Source organism: Lissotriton helveticus, chromosome 4_1 (genome assembly GCF_964261635.1).
Source record: "Lissotriton helveticus chromosome 4_1, aLisHel1.1, whole genome shotgun sequence".
NCBI classification, from domain to species: domain Eukaryota; kingdom Metazoa; phylum Chordata; class Amphibia; order Caudata; family Salamandridae; genus Lissotriton; species Lissotriton helveticus.
This window is the reverse complement of record NC_136063.1, coordinates 678,261,296-678,287,559: the sequence shown is the minus strand read 5'-3', so window position 1 is coordinate 678,287,559 and position 26,264 is coordinate 678,261,296. Positions and strand designations below refer to the sequence as shown.

General features: G+C 44.8%; 1 protein-coding gene across 1 annotated transcript in view; it reads right to left on the bottom strand.

Annotated features, from left to right (window-relative positions):
• ALKAL1 (ALK and LTK ligand 1) overlaps nucleotides 1-25,155 on the bottom strand; it is a 617,709-nt gene extending 592,554 nt beyond the window's left edge. Inside the window, exons 1-2 of the mRNA XM_078685663.1 lie at nucleotides 25,039-25,155; nucleotides 23,091-23,377 (exon numbers count right to left, since the gene is read on the bottom strand). Of these exons, the coding sequence (XP_078541789.1) occupies nucleotides 23,091-23,361 (271 nt within the window). The 5' untranslated portion in view covers nucleotides 23,362-23,377; nucleotides 25,039-25,155. The remainder of the gene's footprint in view (nucleotides 1-23,090; nucleotides 23,378-25,038) is intronic.
• Nucleotides 25,156-26,264: the final 1,109 nt, after the last annotated feature.

Genomic DNA, 26,264 nt, shown 5'->3' with positions numbered 1-26,264 from the left:
CCTTCGCCAGATCCCTTACTTCATCCAATCTGCTAAGTATCAGATCGATTGGATCAGGATTGCTTTTCCCTCCTTTGTTGGGCGAATTCGGATTTGACTGATCGTATTTGAGCCTCTTCAAGCTTTTCATTAGCACTTTATTTTCTGCCATGGTTGATTATGGCGCAGGTTTCTTAATCGTTACAGACGACTTTATGGAGGTCACTTAATTACCGGAAGACCTGATCTTTTATCTAGGTCGCCACCGACACCTATAGCCACAAAAAGATCCTCTCAGGTCACCCAGGAAGCAATACCGTAGTCGTACTGATCGTTATTATTTCTTGACCTTATTCACATTCCGTGATGAAGTGAGCGCATTTCAGATAAGGGAGGAGGACTTCATAACCAGTATAACCGCCATCCTCGCCATTATTTTGTTCGCCAATTGTATGAAGTGCTTGCGTAGGTTGCTTTGCGCCGGTCGTGCTAAACGTAAAACCAGATGCTGCTTACGTCCCCTATAGGGATCTGAGCGGGCTACCTGCGTGCTTAATTTTGCATTCGTGTGGCAGACGTTAGCCCCAGAACTTTAGATTCAGGCATTTCCTTGGTGCAGGCATTTACTGGTATTCACTGATACTGTTTTTGCCGCCACATGGGATGGAACATTGCTTATTCGCTGGCCTTAACAACTCAAAAATAGTACCCCATAGACAGTCAAACAGCCCATATATCCTGAGGTGAACAAGGCACAGTGTTCACGGATTCTCCCTCTGATTCACTCCTGTTTTGGATTCATGTCACTGTTTTCCCTCCAAATTTATATGCATTCCAAAATTTCAAAGTTCTCAAAAATCTTCTAAAGCCCACATGTCACAGACCCTGCCGAGCCGAAGGCAGATTATTTTCCTTTCCTTCCTCTCTTGATGTGCGCCAGTGCTACCAGCGCCTGAGCCGTTGACACGCTATTAAACATTGAGAGTTGCCGTATGAAGCAACAACGCCGCCATCTTGTGTAGGCGCGAGTAGCGTTTACTTTACAGCGGGTGCATTACTCACGCGACCCTCATGAAGGTGTCCTTGACTCGGTCTTTTCACCGGAGCCCCCAGCGGATTATCCAGAGTCCGTGTAGGGTCCTCACAAGGCGTCCGCCGATGCCTGGGTTACCGCGCGGTCTTCCGTCCGCCCTGGTCCGCTTCAGCCCCCGGCGCGTATTTCAGAGCAGCCAAAATGCCACTTTCCGCTCACGGAATTTGTCGGGCGAACTCACATTCTGCTCCTCTCATGCTCCGGTTGCCGAATCTTTGATTTTCGGCCGTGTCAGAGTGGTTACACTTGCTCCCAGTTAGTTTAGAGGCCTCCGCACGGGTGGAGAGATTCACAGAGCCGCCATCTCTCTCGGCGTCCAAACCACGCCCCCCAGGTGGCATCTACATTTAATTCCATACTCCTTTACTGGTGGTTAGCTTGACGGACTAGCCTGGAACGGCAGGTGGCGGGCAGAGGTTACAAACAGAGTGTCTCATCTCAGAGCAGTGGAATAGTTCTCATTCCGAAATTCAGACAAAGAATTGGCAGCTCACTATCTGCTGCCCTTGGCCTGCAGCTGGCATGTCCTAGAGGATGAATGAATTAATGACATCTAATAAGCTCAGATAAGGCAGAGGTATGGGTGTTATAGCATAAAGCAGAACATTGTTACCATTAGCTCAGGGAGAAAAGCGCAAGAAACAGTTTATTTGCATGAATGACGATTCTGTCGTCAATCATATCAGGCATAGCCATTTTGGCTTAAGTTTTACATAGAACAATAGCAACTTTAAAATCAAGTGCAAACTGTATCTGATATGTGCAGCTTGCACATGAACATTTTGCTTTAATCCATGTTACGGATGGGAGGTAACCAGGGCTTTAAGTGGGCCGGGTCTCTCCGGGTCTGAGCACCGGCAGTTTTTTTGAGGAAGCCTCGAAACGGGTCTCTATCGGGCTCTGTTTTGTGCCGTGGCACAGGAGGTCAGTTTTTTTCAGGTGTTATAAGGGGAAGATAAATCCTTTAAAGAGAGTCAATTTCTCTCTTGATTTCTCTTCTCTTTTCGGAACTCGGGAGCAGCAACATTGTCGTGGTGTCAGTGCCAGGGCTTTATGTGGAAGCTTTTTCAATATTATATATAAGCCACAGCTGCTTATTTATGTTATGCAACTAACAACCATTGACAAAGCCAATAGTCCTGACTTCTTGTAATAGGATTCACGTGTTGTATCATATATCTGGATGCAATGACAGAAACAACAAAATACCAGTGGGGCGGCACACTGTGATAAGCACAGATTTTTAGCTACATGTTATTAAGCCACGCCCTTAATTACATTGGCCATGCCCCCTTGAGAGACCCCCCAGTTTTTTTCATCCCACTTAAAGCCCTGGAGGTAACTACTTTAAACGTCTCTTCTTTAGAACATTGATAAACCCAACTCAGCCAGATCCCATTATGCTAGTTTGGCACGTGTGTGTTTTTTCATTGTGTAGACATTGCAAGGTAATGTTTCAGCTGCACACCTTCTTTGGAGCCGAGGTCTGAGAGGGCATCATGGAGGAGGAGCAGCATGGTGAAAGAAGCGTGAGGATATATTTAAGGAATGGGAGAAGTGGAAAGGGAGACTGCTGGACGCATAAGAAAGATGCCTTGACATAGAAACAAGTGAACAGTAAAAGAGGGGAAAGGAGAGAAAGACGTGGAAACCAGGGTGAGAATGGAGCTAGAAAATAACTGTAAGGAAGTTTAGGAAATCTGAGGGACACATAGGAAAATGTGACCCTAGTCACTGGCTCAATTTATTTTTTGTTTTCCTTTGAATTTTGGTACTCATGTTTTGCATTTAAATTTCAAATATTAGAGCGCAAAGGAAACAGGACTGGATGAGCTACTTCCTCATCACACAGAGCAATTTAAAAAATCTTCAGCGAGAGACAGTGGGAAGGAGAGTGAAAAGGTTAGCGAGAAAGGGAAGGACTTTGTAGGAATAGGCTCTAAGAAGAAGAGAGGAAGAGTGATGGAGATAAAGCAGGGCAAGGAGAGTGGAGGAGGAATAAAGTGTGATGTAGAAAATGAAAGAGAAATTAATACATTGAGGGAAGGGACAAAACAAAATGGGACTAAATAGAGGAAATGTACAGAAGAATACAAGAGTTACGGCTGACACGGGATAAGGTGGATTGCTTTAGGAAAGATGAAGGGAGGGACGAGCGAGGACATGTAAATGGCAAACATGATGACTGGATGGAAAATTATACAGATTGGGAGAACTAAGGTAAGCCATTTCTTCATACAGTGTTCTGATACCTATGGGTCTGCCTTATGAAACTCTCTAAGTAAAATAAAGGAAGGGAAGTGAAGGCTAGAGAGAGGGTAAAGATATGGAGGACGAGGAGGTGGAAATAGCTAACTATGTGTGGCAGGTTATAGAAGGAGGAAGAGAGTCATGAAGGGAAGAAAGTAACACTACAGGCATTGTGGGCACAAAAGAAGGGATTTCATTTCTGAATACCTTCCAAAAAAATATTGTGCTACAGAAATATCCTAGCCGGGATATTACGTGCCAAAATATAATTCAGGTAAGTATATGTAGTTAAGTGTAAATTTACTATCCTTAATTCTAAATCTACATGCATTGAGACATCCACACCTAAAGTCCTATGGTGACAGTTGCACCTGTATCCTACATTCGCTCACACAGTCTAATTTTGGATTTACTCCTAGCCTCACCACTTTCAAAATTCACCAGCCGCCACAGAAATCCCTTTGCTCAGACTCTGACAAATGTTTTGAGTGTTCTATTTACCGTTTAACCCTGTAATAGGATTTACCTCTGCCCTGTTCAAAACTTAGAGGCTCATCACAATGACGGACGGACTTCAGTCCATCCGCCATTGTTACGAATTTGGGACCGGCCGCCTATGAGGCGGCCCCCCCAGTATCCGAATCACGATGTGACTGCTACCACGGAGGGCGCATCACTTATATTTTGCATTGTGGCAGGGATGTGTTCAGCAGCCCCCGACACAATGCAAAATATTGGGTGCAGTCACATCCCTGCACCACGTGGCAGGCACCCTGCAGTGCCTGCCACATGGTGCAGGGATATGTAGGGGGGGCACATATCCCTGCCCCAAGGATTAAGGGGGACCTGCTACGGGCCCCCAAATCCGTTTCTGCCATTCGTTTTCTGGTGGTTTGTCCGCTGCAAAACAAACAGAGGAAAGGGATATCATAATCACAGCACCACCACAATGTTGGGCTATGTTTCTGTTCCAACAGGTGGTCGGAAAAGGACCACTTGTCAGAACCGTGGCGGGCAGTCTTTACGACCGCCAGGCTTACCCAACAATTCCCTCGCCATCATAATATGGCGGGGGGAAACCAGCAGTACAATGGTGGAAGGCATGCCACCAACCGGCTGTTGGTGGCAGGCCTTTCACCATCGTAATGAGCCCCTAAGTGTCTGAATTGTTCAAGTTTTGACGATTTCATAGTCAATTTTGCAGATACAAGCACACATGTATTTTGATGGCTGTTCAAATTGTTACAAGGCATTTGTGCCCTCTTAAATACACACTCCCTTTCCACCCTCCTCCACTATATCCAGTAATCACACATTTAGTAATTTTAACAATAAATGATAATACATCTAGAAATAGTATAAATTTGATTTCCACAAACACAATGTGTATGATTTACAAGAATACACATTTAAATGTTCTCACTTATAAATCTACTCGTGCACCTAGGAGTAACTTTACACTTATTTGCTAATCACTGTTTCTAAGTGTAAAGTTACCCAAGATGTAGACATACGTGTCTCCATCCCCAGGTGGAGCCTCTTACAATAGGATTTAAGGTTGTATTTTACTACTCATAAATGTTCACAGATAGAAAGAGGTATCCACCACCAGGTGGAGATCTCCTGATGGCAAAGGATAAGAAAATACATTAAAATGTATTATACGGTATAAAAAATGACGCAACATTTTATTAGAAATATAAATGGAAATTAATGTTTTTATTTCTTTTTAATCTAGAAATAATACAATTAAATGCCACAATACAATCATGTTAATCTGTATTAATAAATTATTTTATAGAAATTTAATTTTATTTCCTTAAAAAGAAATTTGTGTAAAATCCCACCTCTGCTAAAATATTTACTGTTATACAATATTTATTAAAACTTACTAGAAATTATATTTAGAATTAATTTTGAATACTAATCATTATGTAAGAAAATCTTTAAATTTATTATAGGTTTAATATTAAAATGAATTCATTATTAAATTTTTAAATAATATCATCATTAGTTGTTAATATTATATATGTTTTCAAGTAAACATTTTGTATATTTTTATTTTAAACATCGAAATACAGTTTTTTTTTATATTAATTCCTTTACTTTCATATTCTTTCCTTTACGTCCCTGTCTCCTGTATTTTCTATTGGACTGTGTTGGAGAATGTGTGAGTGGCCATATATGGAGCTGGAGTTACTCCAAGCTTGGTCTGGAATACATTTACAGCTGTTTTGGGATTATTTTCACATTTGTAACGTTAAAAGTACATTTTGTTACTAGCAAGGAGCTTAGGGGCATATTACCAACGATTAGCGATATTTATCGCTAACGAGGCTTAGCAACAAATTTTTTAACGCTAAGCATCGCCGGAAATTATCACAGAGATAACTTGCTATTAGCAAGGTTTATCTCAGAAGTGATAAAAATCCTCGCGCTAACTGCCAAATGAAAGATTATCGCTGGAAAACCAACGATAATCTCTCAAAGTTTGGTGTTAGCTTGATAATAGGGGCTCACAAACTTAGCCATGATATCCACCTTCCATAGGATATCATGGCTAAGTCAGGAAAATACCAGGTGTAAAAAAAGCAGCACTAACCGCGGTTAGCGCTGCTTTTTTTATCACTAACAGGGTTAGCGAAATCCTTGATAATAGGAGAAATGTCGCTTAACAACATTTCTCCTATTATTTTTCTCTGGAACTCCCCGTTTGCATCTCATTAGAGATGCAAGGGGAAGCGTAGAGAAAAAGGGTGCTAACATGCGAATTTGCGTGTTAGCACCCTGTTGCTGATAGGGAGATCATTTTTTCTCCGCTTTCTTGGCTTTTAAAGCCAAAAAAGCAGAGATAAATCCCTTGATAATATGCCCCTTAGTTTTGTGTGGATGGCTGTTTTGCTGTTCCATGTCTCTCTCTAAACTTCTCCTTACTCCTACTTGAATCTCATCCCACTTAGTAGTATGTATTCGCCATTTTCCATATACTCATCTGTCCCGCTCACATTTTCTAACAAAAAGTAGGCCTGCATGTGTAGAGGTTTCCGCATTTGTCTCCACCATAGAAAAGACAGAAGAGGCGGAGGCGCAGATCTATGCATGTATGAGGTTTGAGAATTGTAATTTTTACTTAGTAAGTACCACTAGGATAGTGCTACTTTATGTACCACAAAATGCAATTTGTGAATAACGCACAATACGTAATTTAGTTTAAACGTACTTTTGCTTGTACAGTGAACAATACGTATTGCAATGTTATTCGATCGTGCACAGTTCCAGCCCAAAAAATTCTTCATTTTGTGATTAGCTGTGTCATTCCGGTAGGGATTTTAAAATTAGTGAAAACTGCACAGAATCACATTGGGCTGGCGCCTACCGCCACCCTGCTAGCATTAGTGCGGCCCTCGGTCACACCACAGACCGTACTTTGTTGCCCCATGTCAAATGTTTGTGAGCACTCATGCTCTAATGTTACTAATCAAATCCCAATTATTGTCTACAGTTTAATGTAAAAGAAACGACTTGAATAATCCCAATACAAATATTACAAGTTTTACATCTTCTTGCTACGAGAATACTGTGTTAGGACATCTGATGTGCCCTAGGATTTCAGATATTATTCTTGAGAATACATTGCCCACTCCCTTAATCCCAAACTCTCCACTAAACGGGATTGTGTGAGAAGACTGGTTTGAGGTGATCCTCATTCAGTATGTAGGGATACTTGATTGTTTGAAAACGGGGAGCAAATATTTGGAAAGAGAGGTTATTTTGTTTCAAAGTGTAACCTTAATTGTTATGTGGGTGTTTGCTAAACGATCAATCATTGGTGGACTGGCCATTGACCTAAGCAGCAGGCTAATGCCGGGCTGTGGCTGCTTAAGAAGCTTATGGTCAGGTGCCCTGCTGTTTCAGGGTCACTTCACTGTAGGTATTTACATTCCATCTTATTACCATCACTAGATATGAATACATTCCTAAAAGTCTGTTGTGCAAGACACATATTATGCGGTAGCTCCACAATCAGAGCCACCTTGTAAACTAAAGCTGTGCACTCATGGGCACTTTATCAATATCTCATGTTCACAGCGTGCAGGACTGCGAGAGAGGCACCCTGCCCAGCCACGAAATGCATTCAAGAATCACAGTGCCATAAGAAATTTCATTTTAAATACTGACGCTGTGGCCAAAATGAAAACTGTGTTGTTACGGAAATAAAGCTGCCCGTGAGTGAATGGGAGATATACACCATTCTTAAAATAAGTTTTTAAAAATACATAATAAAAACCGATGACATCCTAAACACGAACATAAATATATATTTCTTTTGACTAAAAATATGCCACTTAAGTGTTTTAAAACCTGTGCAGTTCAGCTGCTTTTTATCATGTCACTACTCGGAAGTAACTTTATTATAGCATCCTTTTAACAGTCTGTGGATAGTCACTACCATTAATCAGAAAGCCACGGCGCAATGGACCAAAGGAAACTGCACTTCGCTCTCATTTCTGAAAGCCTTTCCTTCTCTTACCTCACAAATATTTTTACTGACAATATATATGCTGTGAACTGTATGGAACCCCATGAAAAATAAAGGAACTCGAGTTCAAATGTAATGAGGAGGATCTTTGTTTTCAGTAAACCTTAACAAACTAGAGTTGTATTTCTAAACACTTCCGGCCAGGTGTACCAACATTAGGAAGCCCGATTTCCTAATTCCGATTCTCTCAAAATAGCAGTTAGGTAATTGGTATTCCTAATATATGAAAAACTTTTTTGAGTTTCATTAGCGATTTCTAGGGGGGGTCACAAATAGACCTACTTCTTGCATATTAATGAGGTAGGTTGCAATTTGCCGTAGTTTTTCATTATTTATGTATCACCCTTGTCCTGAGGAGGCCTAAGAAGTCAAGGCCGAAACATGGTCATGTCGACACTTTTAACCCCTTCACTGCGGCGGCTATTCCGCCGCAGTGCTAAGGGGGCGGAGCGGCCGCGCGGCGGGCGCATGCTGGTGACGGAACCGCTCCGTCACCAGCCGCGGTTGAGCTGTGCTGATAACGGAGCGGTTCCGTCACGGCCCCGCCCGCTCAATGGAACGTCCAGCACAGGCGCGGAATTTGCACCGCGCAGGCGCGCCGAGCGGGCCGTGACGGAACCGCTCCGTCATCAGCACAGCGCGACCGCAGCTGATGATGGAGTGGTTCCGTCACCAGCAGGGGAGGGGTTAAGGAGGAGTCTGTGGAACTACAGCTATTGTTTAAATTGTGTGGCTTAACACCAGAGTTAGGAAAATGAATCCCTGTGCCTTAGGTGTTTCACCAGGACTACCTCTGAGTGGTTCGCCCATAATCCTTGGGTGGACACTAGTGAGAATAACATTCTAGGGGGTTGCGTTGTGTTATGTATTGTATTGTATGGTAATTGCATTTATTTAGCGCTTACTACCCCTGATGAGGCATCAAAGCACTTTTTCAGTGAGTAGCACGCTACTCCGGGACCCATAGAGGATTAGTGTTGAATTAGTATAGTGAAACATGCAGGTAAATTTTAAGTGGTGGATAGGTTAGTCAGTTATTTGGATTCGGAATGATAGCAGAAGGATAGAAGAGGAAAAAAGGTTTGTATTTATATAGCACTGGTTACCCCTGACAGGGTGTTGACGCACGCTATTCAGGAAGCCCATAAAGGATTAGTGGTGAATTAATATGGTGAAATATGAAGTAATTTCAGTGGTGGACATCAGTCAGTTATTTGGAGTGAGAAGGATAGCGGAGGGATGAAAGGGGAAGAAAGGTTTATATTCATATAGCACTTGTTACCCCTGATGGGTGTGGAAGCGCTTTTCTAGCGAGTAGCACGCCACTCCAGAACCCATAAAGGATTAGTGGTGAATTAGTATAGTTGAATAAGGACTTTGAGAAGTGAACATGTTAGTCTGTTAATTTTAAGTGGAAAGGATAGTTGGGGGATAAAAGAGTGAAAGATGTTTTGGTTTTTTTTGGCAGTAGGAGGATGATTTTGTATGAGTAAAAAGGAGTTTTGGAGGGGAGGAGTCGAAGGGAAGAGATTAGAAAGGCTTGTTTTAGGGAATCGGTATAGTAAAAGAGGTGTCAGATAATGCAAGGAGGGGAAGAGTAGGAGAGAATCTAGAACAGGTTATTTTGGGGATCATAGTAGTGGTATGGGTTTGGGATAAATGAGAGTGGATGTAGAGGACGTATTGATAGATGTATAGGATTAGAGATAGGGTAGTGTATTGGATATGCTAAATTAGAAGAAAGTGATAAATATATAGATCCATAAGTACCATAAGTTTGTGGATGGCGTGGGCTGGGTAATGCTAAATGGGTTAATGGGCAGCATTTCTGGCCCTGGTCAGTCTCGAACAGGCTCAAACAGGCAACTGCCTTTGTCCTCTCTACCCTTATTAGGCTCAAACACGCAACTGCCATTGTCCTCTCCGCCCTTAATAGGCTCAAACAGGCAACTGCCCTTGTCCTCTCCGCCCTTAGCCTCGACACCCGAGCTGAGACGCCCTAACCCTGGCCTTTTATAGCCCTAGTAATCAGGTGACCCCTTTGGCCAATGGGAACCCTAGCCCTAACACTATCCAATCACAACACTAGCCCTAAAATCTAGAACCAATAGGAGACTGGGACATTACAGCCAATCTTAGCCCTAGTCCAAGCACCCAATCAGTTCAAAAACCCTGATCTCTACGTCTAATAGAGGCCCTAGCCCTACCAGTAGTCCCAACCCAAGTCCAAGCAACCAATGGCACAGGAAGCCCTAGTCCCTACATCCAATAGAAAACCTAACCCTACTCTTAGTCCCACAACTAGTCCAGTAACCAATCACACCGGAAGTCCTAATCGCTACTTCCAATTAAAGGTTTAACCCTAGCCCTAGTCTCACCCTATTACCAACAACCAATAACATAGAAAGCCCTAGACCCTACTTCCAATAGAAATCCTAACCCTAACCCTAGTCCCAACCCTACAGATTGAATCACAGACCCAGAAACCAATCAGAACCCTTTGAATACCCGACAATTGAGGACACTAACCCTAATCCAATAGAAACACCAGATACAACCACCAATCAGTGTACACATGTACGAACCACTAGCACACCAGATAAGGTCCTAGTGACCTCAGACAAGGTTTACTGGCCAGGGAGTTGGAAGCTGCTTCTCCTGTTCAGAATCTCCTAGGAGACAGACAGGCTCAATCCATACTTTGGACTTCTGCGGGTAAAGGCCTCACTAACTTGAAATCTAACAATACTGTTTGAATAAAACTTTACTTCCTCTCCTGGCCAAAAAACAAAGTGCACAGTCCCTTGTAAACACAGTTTAAAGAGCTCACAGAAGCACCCTCTGATGTGGAATATCCCTGTTGCTGAAGGGGGTCTGGTTTCACTTGCTTGTGAACACAAAATGGTGGCTGGGGGTGCACTGTTTTCACATACAGGTCTTAGCACAGAGCAAAGGAGAAATTTGGAGGAAAAACTAAATTGTCACCCGGAATGAGAGGGATAAACTAAAGAGTTTAGACTGCAAATCCAACAATTCAACACGTTATATGGAAGCAAACATGGGCAGGGAAAACCACAAGTTTAAAAGACAAAACAGGTGATAAAATATGCAATCACAGGCAGGTTAAAACTGCAATTGTAAACTGTAACAACCACAGGCAAAGACAGTAATCACCGAAAGGGAAAATCGTTTTTTTAATAACTTTTGTTTTGGGGAAGAGACAGCACTGGTCTGCCTCCTTACCACTTCCTGGACTCTGCTCACTGCAATCTTAGGAAAGAAGTTGGAGTGTGTATTGTGCTATGTAAATACAGGTCTGAATAATAGACCATCCTCCACTGAAAGTTCATGAAAAACATTCTTACACCATTTGTATTCCTCATCACATGTGGAATCGAAAACACGTGTCATAACCATCTCAACAACATCCTGCAGCCCAAGGTTATTATTCAACTTACTTAACCATTCTTCAAGCAAGATACACCTGAAGTAACTGTACAAACTTTGTACCCATCATCTTTCCACCCCTCATCTGTAGTCTCTTGTCCATCTACAGAATCACATTCCATTGAAGATAAATATTGAACTTCAAAATGAAAGTCCTGCAAAACAATTATCCCCCTACAGACACAAGACAAAATTACATCCAAAACTTTCCTTGCAATGAACTCCTTCAATGACTTGTGACCAGAATGGACAATACAATTGCATCCCTATAAAATTGCTTTAATTTGATAATAGCCCAAAACACAGCCAATACCTCTTTTTCGATAGTGGTGTGCCTGGTTTCTGCCTCCCTAAGACTCCTTGAAGCAAAAGCATTAACTTCTTGACCATCTTGAATATATTAGAACACAGGCCCCAAACCCTCAAGATTGACATAGGTAGTTAAAGGACATGACAAACCTGGAATAAGACTACTCAGAGCCTGGCTTAAATCAAGCAATCAATGATGATCAAAACCTCCTTCTTACAATCTTCACACCAATAGAGCACTGTACCTTTCCTCAAAAGTTTCCTGATGTCAAACATTTTACTTGCACAGTCCGAAATACATTTTGAATAAAGCTCTGCCATGCCTAAACACATATGAACTTCTTGCTTCCTAGTAGGTTCTTTTAATCCTAGAATGTTATTGACTAGTTTTTCCATTAGACGCACCCCCTCTTTAAAGTTCACATGCATTAAATATGTCAGTTCCCCACACGCTAGTTTGCATTTGTCAATCAAAGTAATGCCTTTGTGATTGAAAATATCCAAAGCTTGCTTAATAGCAGTCATGTGGTTGCCAAGCGAATCACTGTAAATAAGATCATCTTGAAAAAACTTTAAATTGGGCAAATATCCTAACAAACTCATCATCAGCCTTTAAAAGATTGCTGCAGCCTTTGAAAGATTGCTGCAGCTAAGCACAAACCAAAAGGCATACATCTTGATCTTTAAAAACCAAAAGGTGTGTCAAATCTTTTGAGTCTTCCCTCAGTTTAACCTGGCGATATGCAGAGGTAAGCTCCAAACTAGTAAAATATCTTGGTTACCCAGCAAACTAATTATTTCAGTAATATTGGGTAATCATCCGCAACCCACTCATTGAGTTGTCTCAGATCACCACACAATCTAATGTCTCCGTTAGATTTAGGATACTACAACCAAGGGTGACAGCCAGTATGTGGCATTTACAGGTTCAATAATTTATTCTGAACAAAGACGCGCCAATTGCTATTTAACTTGTGTTTATGTGTGGTGTAAATACATTGTGATAAATACAGAATAACTAATAGTTCAGAGAGGGTAATTAAATGTACTCTACTCTCAAACCAGTGTGTATTGTTTCCTTCATACCATTTTTTCTTGTATTAAAAAACATTTTATGCAATATATGATCAGGGAGCAGTCAAACGTTCCACTCTTTAAAAAGTTCTCTAAGGTTTAGTCACTTAACAGCCACTAGCCATTAAAAAGTAAGTCTAGGCTAAGAATATGATGGATCGTTTCATCTATTCTTCTGAATTATTTCTATCTATTTAATCACTCATGTTCTATTATATTTTAATAAGTCATCATGCAGATAGTCAAACCAATTTATCTTTGTCAAATTTTTTTCCACAAGCTTACTTCATCATGCTTCTCACTATATCCAATGCCACCCCTTTCATAAAAATACAAAGGGATGCACTTCTGTCATGGTGTAAAAAGATTAACTCAACTGTGATCAAAATGGACCCCCACCAATCATAATACAAATAGTTGCAAGGGAATCATGAGTACAAAATGCTGTCTGGGAAACATGATGAAAATGATCACCTGGTAACCCCAATACAAATGGAAACCTGTTAAATATAACAAAAAATTCTCACATTACACCTAGCTGACAGCTTCGCAATCCAGATTGTTGATAACTTGTTGGAACTTCTGGGTCAACAGTTGCACAGGATTTCTACTTGACCTGGCTGCTGTCCTGTGCTTTATGGATGGAAATCAGAAATTCTCTAGAGTAAATTCTAGTTGATTTAGGTAGGGTCTATTTGTGATCATTGGGTTCAGTTTGACATTTTTAGTCATTTAATATACGTTTTTTCTTTTTTACAGCCAGGCACGTGGAGAACAGTCCCAAAGCTAGATCCAATGTGAAAGAGCTTGTGATTGTTCAACTAGAATGCCCACCAGAGCACTAACAAATACACAAATGTTTCACTGCAGACACTATAAAATGTCTGCCTGTCATGTTACTGTTGTCTACCTACCCACTGTGTTCCAAATAGACAGACTTGTAACAACAAGAGAGAAAGGGAGAAGAGGAGCACTCCTATTCCCCTTGGACGATAAACCCAAAAATCAACAAAGGAGCATCACTATAATGTAAAGGAGCAAAAAAAGGCAAGTAGTCTAGCAAGGAGTCTAAGTTTGCTTGCAAATGACAACCTTTATAGGAAGGGTCCGGCTTACGAGGGCGATGCAGGTGCCAAGCGGGTGCCTAGCTGATAGGGCGGTGTGCCAATTTGCTACCACCCCCCTCCCGAGACCTATGGTGCTTTGACATTTAGCGCCTTCTAATAAACTTGGTTCCACTCTAACATGCAGGAATCTTAATGGAATTTTTCTATTTTTTACACTAGTAACCCCAGGCTAGGGTGGGCCTTAGCGCGCCCATACCACCGGGGTTCTGACACTACATCTCTTTTTATATTCACTGGTCCTGACGAATGCCTGATGTACCATTTCACATAGGCTGAAACATGTTGACCTCACATTAGGATAATACCGGACTTTTAATATTGGTCCCTTATCCTACACTATAATTCTTTTATCCCTGTCCAATTGGCAAAACTAATAAATTTCTTTTTTGACTCAATTGTGGCATTTTATTCATTACACATCTCACTTCACATTCACAACAACCATCTCCGCAGTAATCTGGCGTTGCAGCACACCAGGGTGGCACTCGGTCGCTACTGGTGGGGCCCAATAATGAAGCATGTCACCAACCAGGTTGGTGAGTGAGGGCCTTCTATGCAACCTATAAAGGTTGTCATTTGCAAGCGAACTTAGACTCCTTGCTAGACTACTTGCCTTTTTTTGCTCCTTTACATTGTAGTGACGCTCCTATGTTGATTTTTTGGCAAATAGACAGACACCAATTATAATGCACAATACATAACATTATTTGACAAATCAATAAGTAATGAAGCCTCCTTGAAATGTTCCCTTCCTTTCCCTTCAGTGTTTTTGGTAGAATTATGAGTTAAGAAATAACTCCAATAGGTAAATTGGGTGGTGTTTCCCTGTTTTGAGCAAAACACATTTTATCTGGTCATACATTTCTGGGTAAGCTGTTTGTGTGCTGATGCGGTTGATTTATCCAGCTACCATCATACTAGCTCAACAGAGTTCAGAGTTGGCAGTGCAGTCTGCAATGCTGTTACCCAGGGTAAAAAAACACATATACCGCCGGATTTGGCAGCAAGCAATCGTGCTATGCTGTGCTGCATGAATTGGAGACCGCAGAAATGCACTACAATTACAAAGAAGTGGTGCAGTTCTGCTCTCTTCCTACATTGGTGCACTTTCAACAGCCATTCACCAATGCAGGCACCCTTGCTTAGTACAAGGGTGCCGGCATTGTGGTCAACATAGAGAAAGGGGTCTCTTCCTGCACAAAACTGTGATGTAAAGCAATGTCTTCTTTGTGTGTATGCTGTAGAATGTAGCACACATGTAAAGAGTAAAAAACGTGAAGAAATAGAATTATTTCTCTGTGTTACGCCAACCTCTCAGAGGCACAGGATTTTGACACGAGCCTGTGTCTACAATTATTAATATTGAAACTTGCATCATAATCTGAGGGTGGGTGCATGGGAATGCTCATGCACCACCCATGGAAGTACTCCTCGAAACAAATTAATGCAAGGCAGTGCATTGCTTTCCATTGCATTACTTTTGGTTACAAACCAATGCAAATCGCCATTTATGTTGATTTATAAATACAAACCTGAATTTTACATCAGGGCTGCCTTAAAAAGTCATTCATATCCGACGCAAAATCTTTGCAAATCATCAAAGCCAGCAATCGCAGCACTGTAAAACAGTTGAGGGATTGCAGGTACAGCCCCCCTCAAAATGAGAGCTGGGTTAGCCTGCTCCGGATTTTTGTGGCACAAGGTGGACCATCCCTCCCTTTCCTTCCTGCTCCTCATCACCCCCAGGATCCGCTCAGGGAGAGGAGCATCTGTTTGGAGTACCTGGAGGCCTGCAGCAATTATAGTGAGTGCCTCACCAATAATTAATGTTTCCAGCCACCAATGCTGACTCTGCCTGACTCGTAATCGTGATTCAGTGCTGTATGCCTAGATTTTTGGGATTATTTAGATTAGCAGTTCTTGCAAGAGGAAGGCCGAACGGTGACCCTCATTGATCTGCGGAACTTTTGGAGTCATTGACCCCCTCATGCCTTCTGTCCAGCCAGGCAGCCTGCTTTGGCCTACCAATGAGGGTGACAGGCAGGCTTCCGAGCTGCCTACAGCACTAAGACTGCTCTGGTGGAGGTGTCAGAGGCGATCAGAGAGTGTCTTGATGGGGGTGGTAGGGCGGCCCTGGTGCTACTTGACCTCTCTGCTGCCTTCGACATGGTTCCCCACCAGCGGCTCTTGGCCAGGCTTTCTGCAATTGGGATCTCGGGCTTGGTTTTGGACTGGGTTAAATACATTTTGGACTCCCGCTCGCAGCAGGTCTGCATGGGCTCTTGTGCCTCCTCTGTTAGAAGCCTGACCACTGGGGTTCCGCAGGGCTCCACCCTGAGTCCTCTGCTATTTATTGTCTATTTAATACCACTGATTTATCTAGCTGAGGAACTCAGCGCGAAAGTAATGGCATATGCTGATGATACACAGCTGCTTTTTACTTGGGGGAGCGCGGACCTGAACACGCTCATGGCACAGACGTGCCTCACCTCTGTTTTTCACTGGATGGCCCAAGCCTCTCTAAAATGCAATGAGGATAAATCGGAGGTCCTCCTATTCGGCCAGTTTCCTGAAGATTTCAGACACCGCCTGTGGCCGCCCAACCACCCTAGGCCACAGTCCATGGGCGGGCCTGCAAAAAATCTGGGGGTATGGTTTAGTGAGGACCTTCGATTTAGTGATCATGTAAAGAAACTGACGGGAGTCTGTTTTGGTACCCCCAAAACACTCAGTAAAATGTTCCCTTTTCTCCCGTGAGTAGCTAAAGGGACGATTACCCGTGCCCTGATGTTGTCCAGGCTGGACTACGCCAACGCTCTGTATTCTGGCCTGCCTGGCTATCTGCTGCACAGGCTCCAAATCATTCAGAACGCGACAGCCAGGCCTCTAGGAGATCTAGCGCGCGCCAATACTTACGGGAATTGCACTGGCTGCCGGTAGCTCAGCGGGTGCAGTTCAAAGCCATCACTCTGGCTCACCGTTCCCTTCATGGGCTGGGTCCCACCTGGGTCCCACCTATCTGAGGAATTGCTTCCCTTTTTATGTGCTAAATCGCCTTTTGCGGTCGGAATCTCTACGTTGGATGACTATTCCTCGCTTTCGCAGAGTGCGTTTGGGTGGCCAGTCGCTGGCTGTCAAAGCTGCGGAAGCATGGAATGCGCTCCCTTCTGCTCTTCAACTTATTCATGAGTTCCAACCCTTTAAAAAGCACTTAAAAACACATCTGTTCTGCTAGTCCAACTAATATGATTCTCGCCCTACCCCAGCTCTCTATCGCGCCAGGACACTCCAGAGTAACAGAGAGCGCTACAAATTCAGTATAACATAACATAACAGGCACTGGCATATCCTGTGGGCATGGGGGTGAGCAAACAAGGCACACCCTTCTAGATTCAGGCTCCAACAGGGCAGAGACTGCCTTGCCTCTCACTTATGGCCATGGCTTCATAAGTGACCAACGGTGATTGGCTCGTATCTTGCTTGACATCATGTGAAAGACTAGAGATATGAGTGATGTCATGTCAATTTAATTTAAAGGAAGCAAGATTTTTAGAAAGAAAATGAAAGATATATATATATATATATATATATCTCCAATATCTGCTTTTCTTACTGCTCTTTGTACATTGTTTGATAATTGGTATATTACAATTGGACTTTAGTCATTCTGGTGCACTGAGTGAACGGGTTTACACATCAATGCAGCAGTCCTGTGCCAAAAGTCTATGATATAATACTGTAGGATGTCTCGAGTACACTAACGTTTGTAAAACCCAAGAAAGTACTAACAAAAATCCCAGGCTGTTCTGAATCACAACCATATCTTTCTCATCAGAAGACAAAACTGTGTCCGATTGCTGGCTTTACAATATCAGTTTTGCAAATAAGTGTGGGAAATCCATGAATTCACAAGAGAAATTCTTACTTTGTAGTGTGCTAAATTCATTAGGATATTACAGGAACATTATAATATTGTGGCTGCGTCCACTGCAATACCAAAGAATTCTGCTCCCATCTGTTGCAATCAAAGCCATTACATGAATACTGCCCTAGAATGTTCCAGACCTCTGATGCTTCAAAAAACGTACTGCACTTTAGTGAAATCCGTGTATAACCAGAGAAAACTGCACCAAATGTTGCCAGTCTCAGAGAATCGCCAAGAAATACCTTATTTGTTGTGCCAAGTCGGGGCGTGGCTATTAACAGATGAATATTTAGTAGAAACATACAAATCCATGCCATTAGGACATACACATTGCTCCAAATCCGTGCTGTTGCTATGGGAATACCACACTGATGTTTTCCAAATCTAAAAGGTACAATTAAGTACAAAGAGAAGCCCCATCCTCGTGATTCTCATAGGTGTACTGCCTCCAGTGTCCCCCATCTAATACACTGAGTTAGAGATACTGCAGTATTGTGTGTGTAAGTAGTGGCATGCAATAGAAATACTGCACTGTGGTGCTTCCAAATGCAGTGCATTGACAAAGCAACACTGCACCTTACTGTGCTACATTGAGGACTTGCACCCTATTACATAAACAGTCGTGTCTAACTCATGGAGATGTTTATCATACCACGTGCTCAAGTTTACGTACCATCTGCCTTTCTGTACCCCTGACTCCACAATTTATTTGCCAATAAAAGTTCCAGTCAGGTCTGACCAAAGGCTTACCTAGCTACTCCTACCATCAACTCCAGAGAAGGAAGAGCTTCCAAGATATATTCTATGGCAGCTTTGAAAGTCTCTGTTACGCCATTTTAATCATCTTAATCTCATGTAATTGCTAACATTTTTGCCATTTCGCAAAATGTACTTAGGAATGTCAATGTTACTCGAGACATTGGCGAAATATATTTCGCTTAATACGATATTAATGTCATGAAAATTATGGAAATGTAGAACACTTTTAATTTGGCATCAGACTCTGAAAGTCTGTTGTGGCAGATAAATCTGAGCAAACATTAGCCGGTCCTGTACTCCTGGTACAAGATTCGAATCCCTAAGCAAAAAAAAAAAAAAAAATAAAGCACTCCTTCACATTTCTCTCGGCGCTAGGTCTTTTTACAGGTTTGGCATCAGATACACCTTTGGAGTGCGAAGGGCAGAATGGGGTGGGGAGTATAACTAGCTGCACTAGCTTCCAACCTATGCAGTTGTCAGTGAGAGAAACAAGACCCAGGGCCCATATTCTCATCATGGACCAGAGAGATGCTGAGAGTCAACACAACAGAAGGGGGTGGAAAGAACCGAAATCACCTCAGTGCTGGCTCCCTCAAAATGGAGCATTCTTATTTTTTATTTGTCTCGGTTGTGTCACTATCGGCCCTCTTTATATTTTGGAACTGATATCTCTAAATTTGTATACGAGTGCAAGCACATCATTCATTTATTGCAGCGAATATGTTTCAAATACTTCCTTCATTCCATCGGAGGGTGCCTATAAAGGTGCTCCCTCAGCACATTAGAATCCTGGGGCAATGCTGGCGCCTGTAGGTAGTAAGTTCTGTTGCCACTGGTCTGAGAGCAGTGCACATCTCGATATGCACAGTACTTCAGGCCTGAGGGCTTTTTTCTGTGGTTTTTACATAGTGGGATCTTGGACCAAGGGCTTTTGCAGCGCTTTAAGCTCCAAATACGCTGCATCAGGTCACATTTTATTTTGTAAACAGGATGAAATTAAGTGATTTGCCCATAATAGCAGGATGTTGAACAAAGGCCGGGACTCGAACCTGGCTCCCTGGTTCCAAAGTATGTAGTAAGGCATCCCCTCAGTTAAACTAACTGTTAAGATTCTAACCTTGAAAAAATGTAACAAGCACTTTGTGTACAGTTACATCCTCTGATAGCACTCCGGGGTTGCTGCTGGTTAGTTTGCAGAGTCTGTGGGTGCCAGCACCTCACCGTGGATGTGGTAAGAACTTTAGGCTTCTACTGTGGTGGTGACTGGAAGTTTACCTGGACATCTAGTGTGGTGTCTGGCAGTACCTTCTGCTGTTACTGTGGTTTTCACCAGCATTCTTGAGCTTTTCTAGTGTCTTGCTTATCATCATTCCTTGGCCTTTTCTGAGGTGATTGGCAGTGCTCCTACACTTGCCCTGTTTGAGAGCTTGCTTGTGCTGCCCAGGGTAGTTGGAAGTGTGGGTGGGTTTCTACTGTTGTGTCAGACTGGACATCTGGAAATCTCTCTGATGCTCTGCCGCACACCTTCCTTCTGCTAAAACCAGTACCTTTGGCTGCTGTGTAAGTAGCAACACTCTGGTGTTTGTATGCACCATTGAACTGCTACTGTGGTGGTTGGCAGAGCCGGCTCGGGGGTGGTGCGACCAGTGCCACTGCTGACTTCAAGGAGCGCCGAGTTGGCAAGTTTATTTTGGGTTTAAAAGCACATGCTTGTGTGTTCCTTGCCTCCAGAAATTTCCAGGCAACAATAAAATTGTCAAGATTACCCCCCCCTCCCCCCCCCCGCGATTAGTTCTTCCTGGAGAGAGAGGTTTTCACTGATCATAAAATAGCGCAGAGGGTAAATATGCCTGCTGCAATGAACGTGTATTATGCAGATCACTAAGTGCTTATAATATAAAATATCAGTGGGTTACTGCTTTTCTAAGAGACATCCCTTTATTACTTGCAGTTTATAAGTGAACATCCCAAAATAGAACAGTTAATTATTAACTGTCATCAAAGATCTGCATGCACACTGCAAAGTATACACTAAGGCATAGATTAATGTTGCAAAAAGTGTTTATTTGGATAAAAATCGATTGCTATTATTAAGGAGAACCCCCAACTATTCCATTCCATTTCCAATTCTGAGTTTGTGCTTCTCCAGACTAAGCACTCTTACACCATACTTCCTTGCAGTTTGGATGATGTTACTCGCACACCGTGTAGTCCTCTGGCTTATGTAACATTTGTAATACGCTGATTTGCATAGGGATGATTGATTGTCTCTGTGTAATGTGTGTGTCATGCAAAGTGCTCTGACGCCCTACACTTGTATGAGTGGCACTCTGCAACTAATTAAATGCATTTGAAAGAGAATGGTTATTGAGTCTTGAGGGGCACTGTTGAAAGATGCTGGTGGGGGAATCCGTGGGGGAGGTGGTCCCCACCTCCACCATGGATGTGGGCACCAACAAACGTGCCACCTGGCGCCACCACCGCTATAGCCGGCCCTGGTGTTTGGTAGCCCTCCTGGGCTGACACTGAGATGGCTGCCCTACTAATTCTAACTGTTGTGTTTGGCAGTAGCATATGAATGCTTTTAGTATTGCTTTTGGGCATCCCTGAGATTCCTTTGCTGTGACTGGTGGCGACTACGGGCTTTGACCACTGTGGTATGGAAAAGCGCCTGCCACCGCTCATGTGGTGTTTGACACCACCCCCACACCAGCCCCAGGCTGGTATACCGATGACTGGCGCTTCTCAAGCCTCTGCTGTGGGATGTGGCAGCTCACTGTCGGCGCTGCAACAACTCAGTTTCTGCTCTGAGGATTTGCATCTCCCCTATACTTCGAGGAGGAGTTTGGAAGCTCGTCTGGGCTCCTGGCGTGAAGTTCGGCCGCCAGCGCCCCCACTGTAAAGGTCTGGGTGAGCTGTCGCGCCTCAGAGCGAGGAGTCCCACCCTCCCTGTTATCCGGTGAAGCTCGCGCCTCTGACTGGGTCGCCGCTGCCCCCTCGTGAGGTAGCCTTCGCCTCAGCAGCACCGCTGCGCGCCCACTGTAAAGTTCTGGACAGGCAGCGGTTCCACCCTGCCTGTCATCCGGTGGAGCCCGGTTCCTGAAGCGCCTCTGACTGGATCTCTGCTCGTCCCTCGTGAGGCAGCATTCGCCTCCGCAGCCCCACGCGCACCCACTCCGGCTCTGCGTCACTCCAGGCGCGTGCCACGCGCGGGAAGCTTCAGCCCTCAGAGGCGTCTTATCTCTTCTGGGGAAGAAGAACTGGCTGTAAAGAAGCGGCGCTGTATGTGCCAGGGACTCGACGGAGATTCCCGGGTGTTCCCTGCGCTGGGGCCTACCCCCCTCCCCCCCCTGCTCCCCATCTACGAGATTAGACAACCACGTGCTTCAGACCTCGTGAGGGAGTCACATCCTTTCAGCAGCGGGTATCTAAACTTCTGCTCGTGAAGCAGGGCGCTCACTGTCCAAACGACCAAGTGCAGCCAGGTGCTAACTGTCTGACCGTGCCGGGCAATTAAATCACTGCTTTCTTCCATAGAAATAAATCCCTCTGGTAAATGTCACCGGCCATGTGACACGCCGCCTCATTTAACACGGAATCTGCTGTAGGTGTGATCAGCTAACCACAGATACTGCGCCACTACCCAGGGCTTTCAGCAGGGATGAAAAATCAGAGGGGCGTGGCCAATGTAATGAAGGGAGTGGCTTCAAAACACATTCACTAAACGTCTGTGTTTAGCATAGCGTGCCTGCCACCCGACTGTTATTTTGCTGCTTCTGTCATTTCATCCAGCTGTATAAGACAACAAGTAAGAGTGCACCTGCAACAAGCTAGAACTATTGGCTTTGTCAATCGTTTTCAGTTGATTATAATAATTAAGTACCAGCTAGGGCTTCGTTGTATATACCATTGAAAATGCTTAAGTTCTGACATGATGACTCTGAAAGAACTACAAGGAGTCTCTTTAAAGTTTCATCACAGGCTGTGAAGGGTTGGTCCTGCTGCAAAGTTCAGATTATTTTTTCACCCTGAGAGCAAAAATGGAGGGCCCGCTAGGGACCCGTCCGGCACCGGCAGGACCCGCCCCATTTAAAGCCCTGCAGGATCTGCCCCAATTAAAGCCCTGCTACTACCTCTCCTTCACTTTTAGGAAGTGTCCTCCCCCTCTCCCCCCTGTGCTGTCTGTCCGGTGCGCAGACTATGCTGCCATCTCTCCAACCATCGCTCACGACAGACTACAGCCGTGGAGCTCACGTAGCCGGCACACAAACTTTCTGCGCTGCGCACTCTCGGACGCATTGTGATATCTGCGGCCGTGCGCGCCTGGCGCACGCACTCCGAGGGGGCTCACTGGTCTAACCCTCTTAGCAGCCAGCGGCACCGGGATCAAGCCGCTTGAGTCATCCTTTCAGGACTGACGACATGTCAGCTCAGTCTGGATTATCGGTTTTGCGCCTCTTCTCGAAGATAATCTATCGTTCGGCATTTAAGATGAGCGCCCACAGTGGGGACACATTTCTATGAGATAATGGAAACCCCAAATACCCCCACAGCAGTTCATGAAAAGTAACTTGTAACAGCACTTACCGACGGCTCTCCGGTTGTTCTGCCTCAGGATGGGCTCAGCCAGCTCCGTGGGCCGGACCCGGTGCTGCTGCTCAGGTGTCTCCCGTCCGCTGTAGCGCCTCGAAGCCGCTCTGCCGCTGCCGCGCTCCCCCTTCACGCGCTTGATGAGCTCCAGCAGATCCCTCTTCTTGTCCTGCAGCTCCTCTTCCCTGCTCGGGGTGCCCTGCGCCGGGGTGGGCAGCAGGAGCAGGAGGATGGCCAGCAGAGAGGGCCATTTCCTTGCCCCCAGCATTCCTCTCCCTGTTTTCCTGGGAAAGAGGCGAGAGAGCGGCAGTTATTGGCGAGCTAGCTGATGGCCATGCCAGCCCCCAGCCCTCTCCTCATTCTTGGGGGCCAGCCGACCCCTATCCTGAAACAGAACTGGATCTGAGAATAAACAGTGAGTCAAGGGTGCTGCCGGGAGCAGAATGTCGGCGCCTCTGTTGATGCGGGTAGAAATGAGTTTTCACACTAAGTGTAAGTCTCCTAAATCAAAACTCCCTCTCGCCTCTCCTCCGAGTCCATCAAATGGGAGCCTCTATTTTATTAAAGGCTGTAGTGGCCTGCCAGGGACTGGCCGCGCCTGATTGACTGGGCGCACTCTCCACCCACAGGACTGCCGCTGCCTCCCACCCCAGAGAAACCAGAGCCCCCGGGCAGAGAGCGCTCGGATTAGAAAAGGTATTACGGGCGGCAGTGATAACAAGCCGGGCTTTGTCTGGGTGTGTTCACAGCATCCCTCTTTTCTCTTTGCCAAGAAGTAAAGTTGACGGCTGTTCCCTCTGCACACCCAGAAAGCTGCAATTCAAAGCCGCTCATCCCGCCCTGACACCCTAAACTCCGCTGCGAGTTAACACCTGGAGCTGCCTGTGGAGTTAACACCTGGAGCTGCCTGAGCCACAAATCACGGGCTTTCTCGCCTCAGGCAGAGATGCTGATAACATATCTACAGTAATGGGGCTTGATTTCACAATTAAAAAAAACACAGAATGCAAATGTTTCACTTACAGTACTGTGAATACATGTAAACTCCTATGGCTTTTGCGGATACCTTTCTGGTATCTATTTTAAGTACCCCTGAGTCAGGTTTCACTGTGTAAGCATTTCTACAGATTGTTTAGAGTATTGAAGCTGAGCCCAAACATTCCTTTCTTCTTTAGTTCTTTCTTCGTTCCATTATTGTTCTCTTCCTCCCCTTCCGTTCTCCTCTTCTCCCTTTCCACGCCCTTTCTTTCTTCCTTCCTTTCTCTTTTCTCTCATGTTTTCACCCCTCAGTTCTTAACTCCCCAGAACTCCCTCCCTTAACCAATCCTTCCTTCCTTCCTTCCTTCCTTCCTTCCTTCCTTCCTTCCTTCCTTCCTTCCTTCCTTCCTTCCTTCCTTCCTTCCTTCCTTCCTTCCTTCCCTCCCTCCCTCCCTCCCTCCCTCCCCACTTTGCCCTTTCTCTCCCTCCTCCCAGCCATGTTCAGTCCTTTCCTTTCCTCCATTCTTTCTTCATTTCTTCATGTCTACCCTTTTTCTCCGGTGCATCATCTCCTTTCTTTAATAAGCGCCTCCACCCACCTTCTCATCCTCCCCATCCACTCATACTCCTTACAATCCGCAAATTTTTCTTTTCACCTTAATCATTATTCGGCATCTTTTCCTAACTTCCTTCTGCCCTTCCTTCCATCTATATTTTCCCTCATTAATCGTCTGTGCTTCCTCCTTCGTTTCTCTCCCCCCCCCCACTCTTCCACCTCTTCCTTCCCCTACTCAATCCTTTCTTTCTTCCTTCCTTCGTCCATATTCCTCATCTTTACTTTCACTCATCGCTCACCTCTTCATTCTTCCCCCTCCCGGCACTCCCAACACCATCCCTAACAGCCTGCTCTCTTTTCAGGCTTCCCTCTGCCGTTGGCTCTCTGACCGCCGAAGCTTGTGGAACGCACCTTAATGAATGGATGATCCGATGAGGAACTTTTGTTACTTCTTCTGATAATCCGCGAAACTTTCTAGGCCGGTCGTCAGAGGCAGCGGATGCACCGGTCCTTCCAGTCGGCACACAGGACGTGCTGCTCTGCCAATTGGTGCGCTGCGCTTCGCAGTCCACGCACTTGTCGTATATATATGTTCCCCTCTGGCTAGAGTGTAAGACTATCGACTTTAGGTGGGTGGCAAGCGGTGAAGACATCTTTGGTAATTCACTCTTCGACTCACCCTTGCTCTCACCGGCGCCCCCTCCCCTATTCCCGGTGGATGGCAATTGAGAGCCGTCAATTAGAGCGGCTCGCGTCTATTGGTGAGATGTGATTTCCCTGCAGATCAGGTGCGCGGTGGTAGCACAGTAACCGGCTCCGAGGAGGTAGTCCTTTGCCAGGCATCAGCCTCCCCTGCAATGCCACTCATGACTTCATGTCAGTTATTAAAGCGATCAGAATACTAGTCATCAATACCCGCGTGGAGTGGGCGAGCCACCGAGGTGACAGGAGGCAGGCCACAGACCAGCTAGCAGTGAGAATTCGTCTCTTTTCCACCTACCGGACAGTTAAAAAGCGTGTCCGCCTGCATCTTCCGTCAGTTGCGAGGACACAACGGTCATTTTCAACAAAAAAAGTGCTGTTTAACCTGCTCAAGCGCTACTACACGCATACCTGCCAACTCACACGGTGGTGCCACCCTGTGACACACATATCAGCTCCTATCACACGGTATCCCGACGAGCAGCCGATATCACACGGTGACAAGGAAAACGAGTTTACTGTAAACAGTGGGGTTTCAGCTCGTTTTCCGAAGCTTTGGATTTCCGAAGTCCATTCAGGGGAGTGAAAACACCCGAGGACACGCACCGGCCTCAGCATGCTTTTTTTTTGTTTTTTTGTTAAGGGTGTTGGGATTCAAAAGTGCCTCGTAGGCACTTATCGGCACGAGGCCCACCCCTTCAAGGCCCCACCCCTTTCTCACACATGAGATTGTTGTTCTAGTTGGCAGGTATGGACATGTCTGTCTTGTGATGGAGCTGTCATCAGACCGGAAGTAGTGACCCGCGCAGATCTTACAAATGAGGCCTTGACAGGAGTGCAGTGACAAGCAGACAGTATCCGACACGTGAAGGGTAGATAGGCTGCTCACTGGAAACTGACAGCAGACAGGTAACGCCCCAGGTCGAGTTCATGAA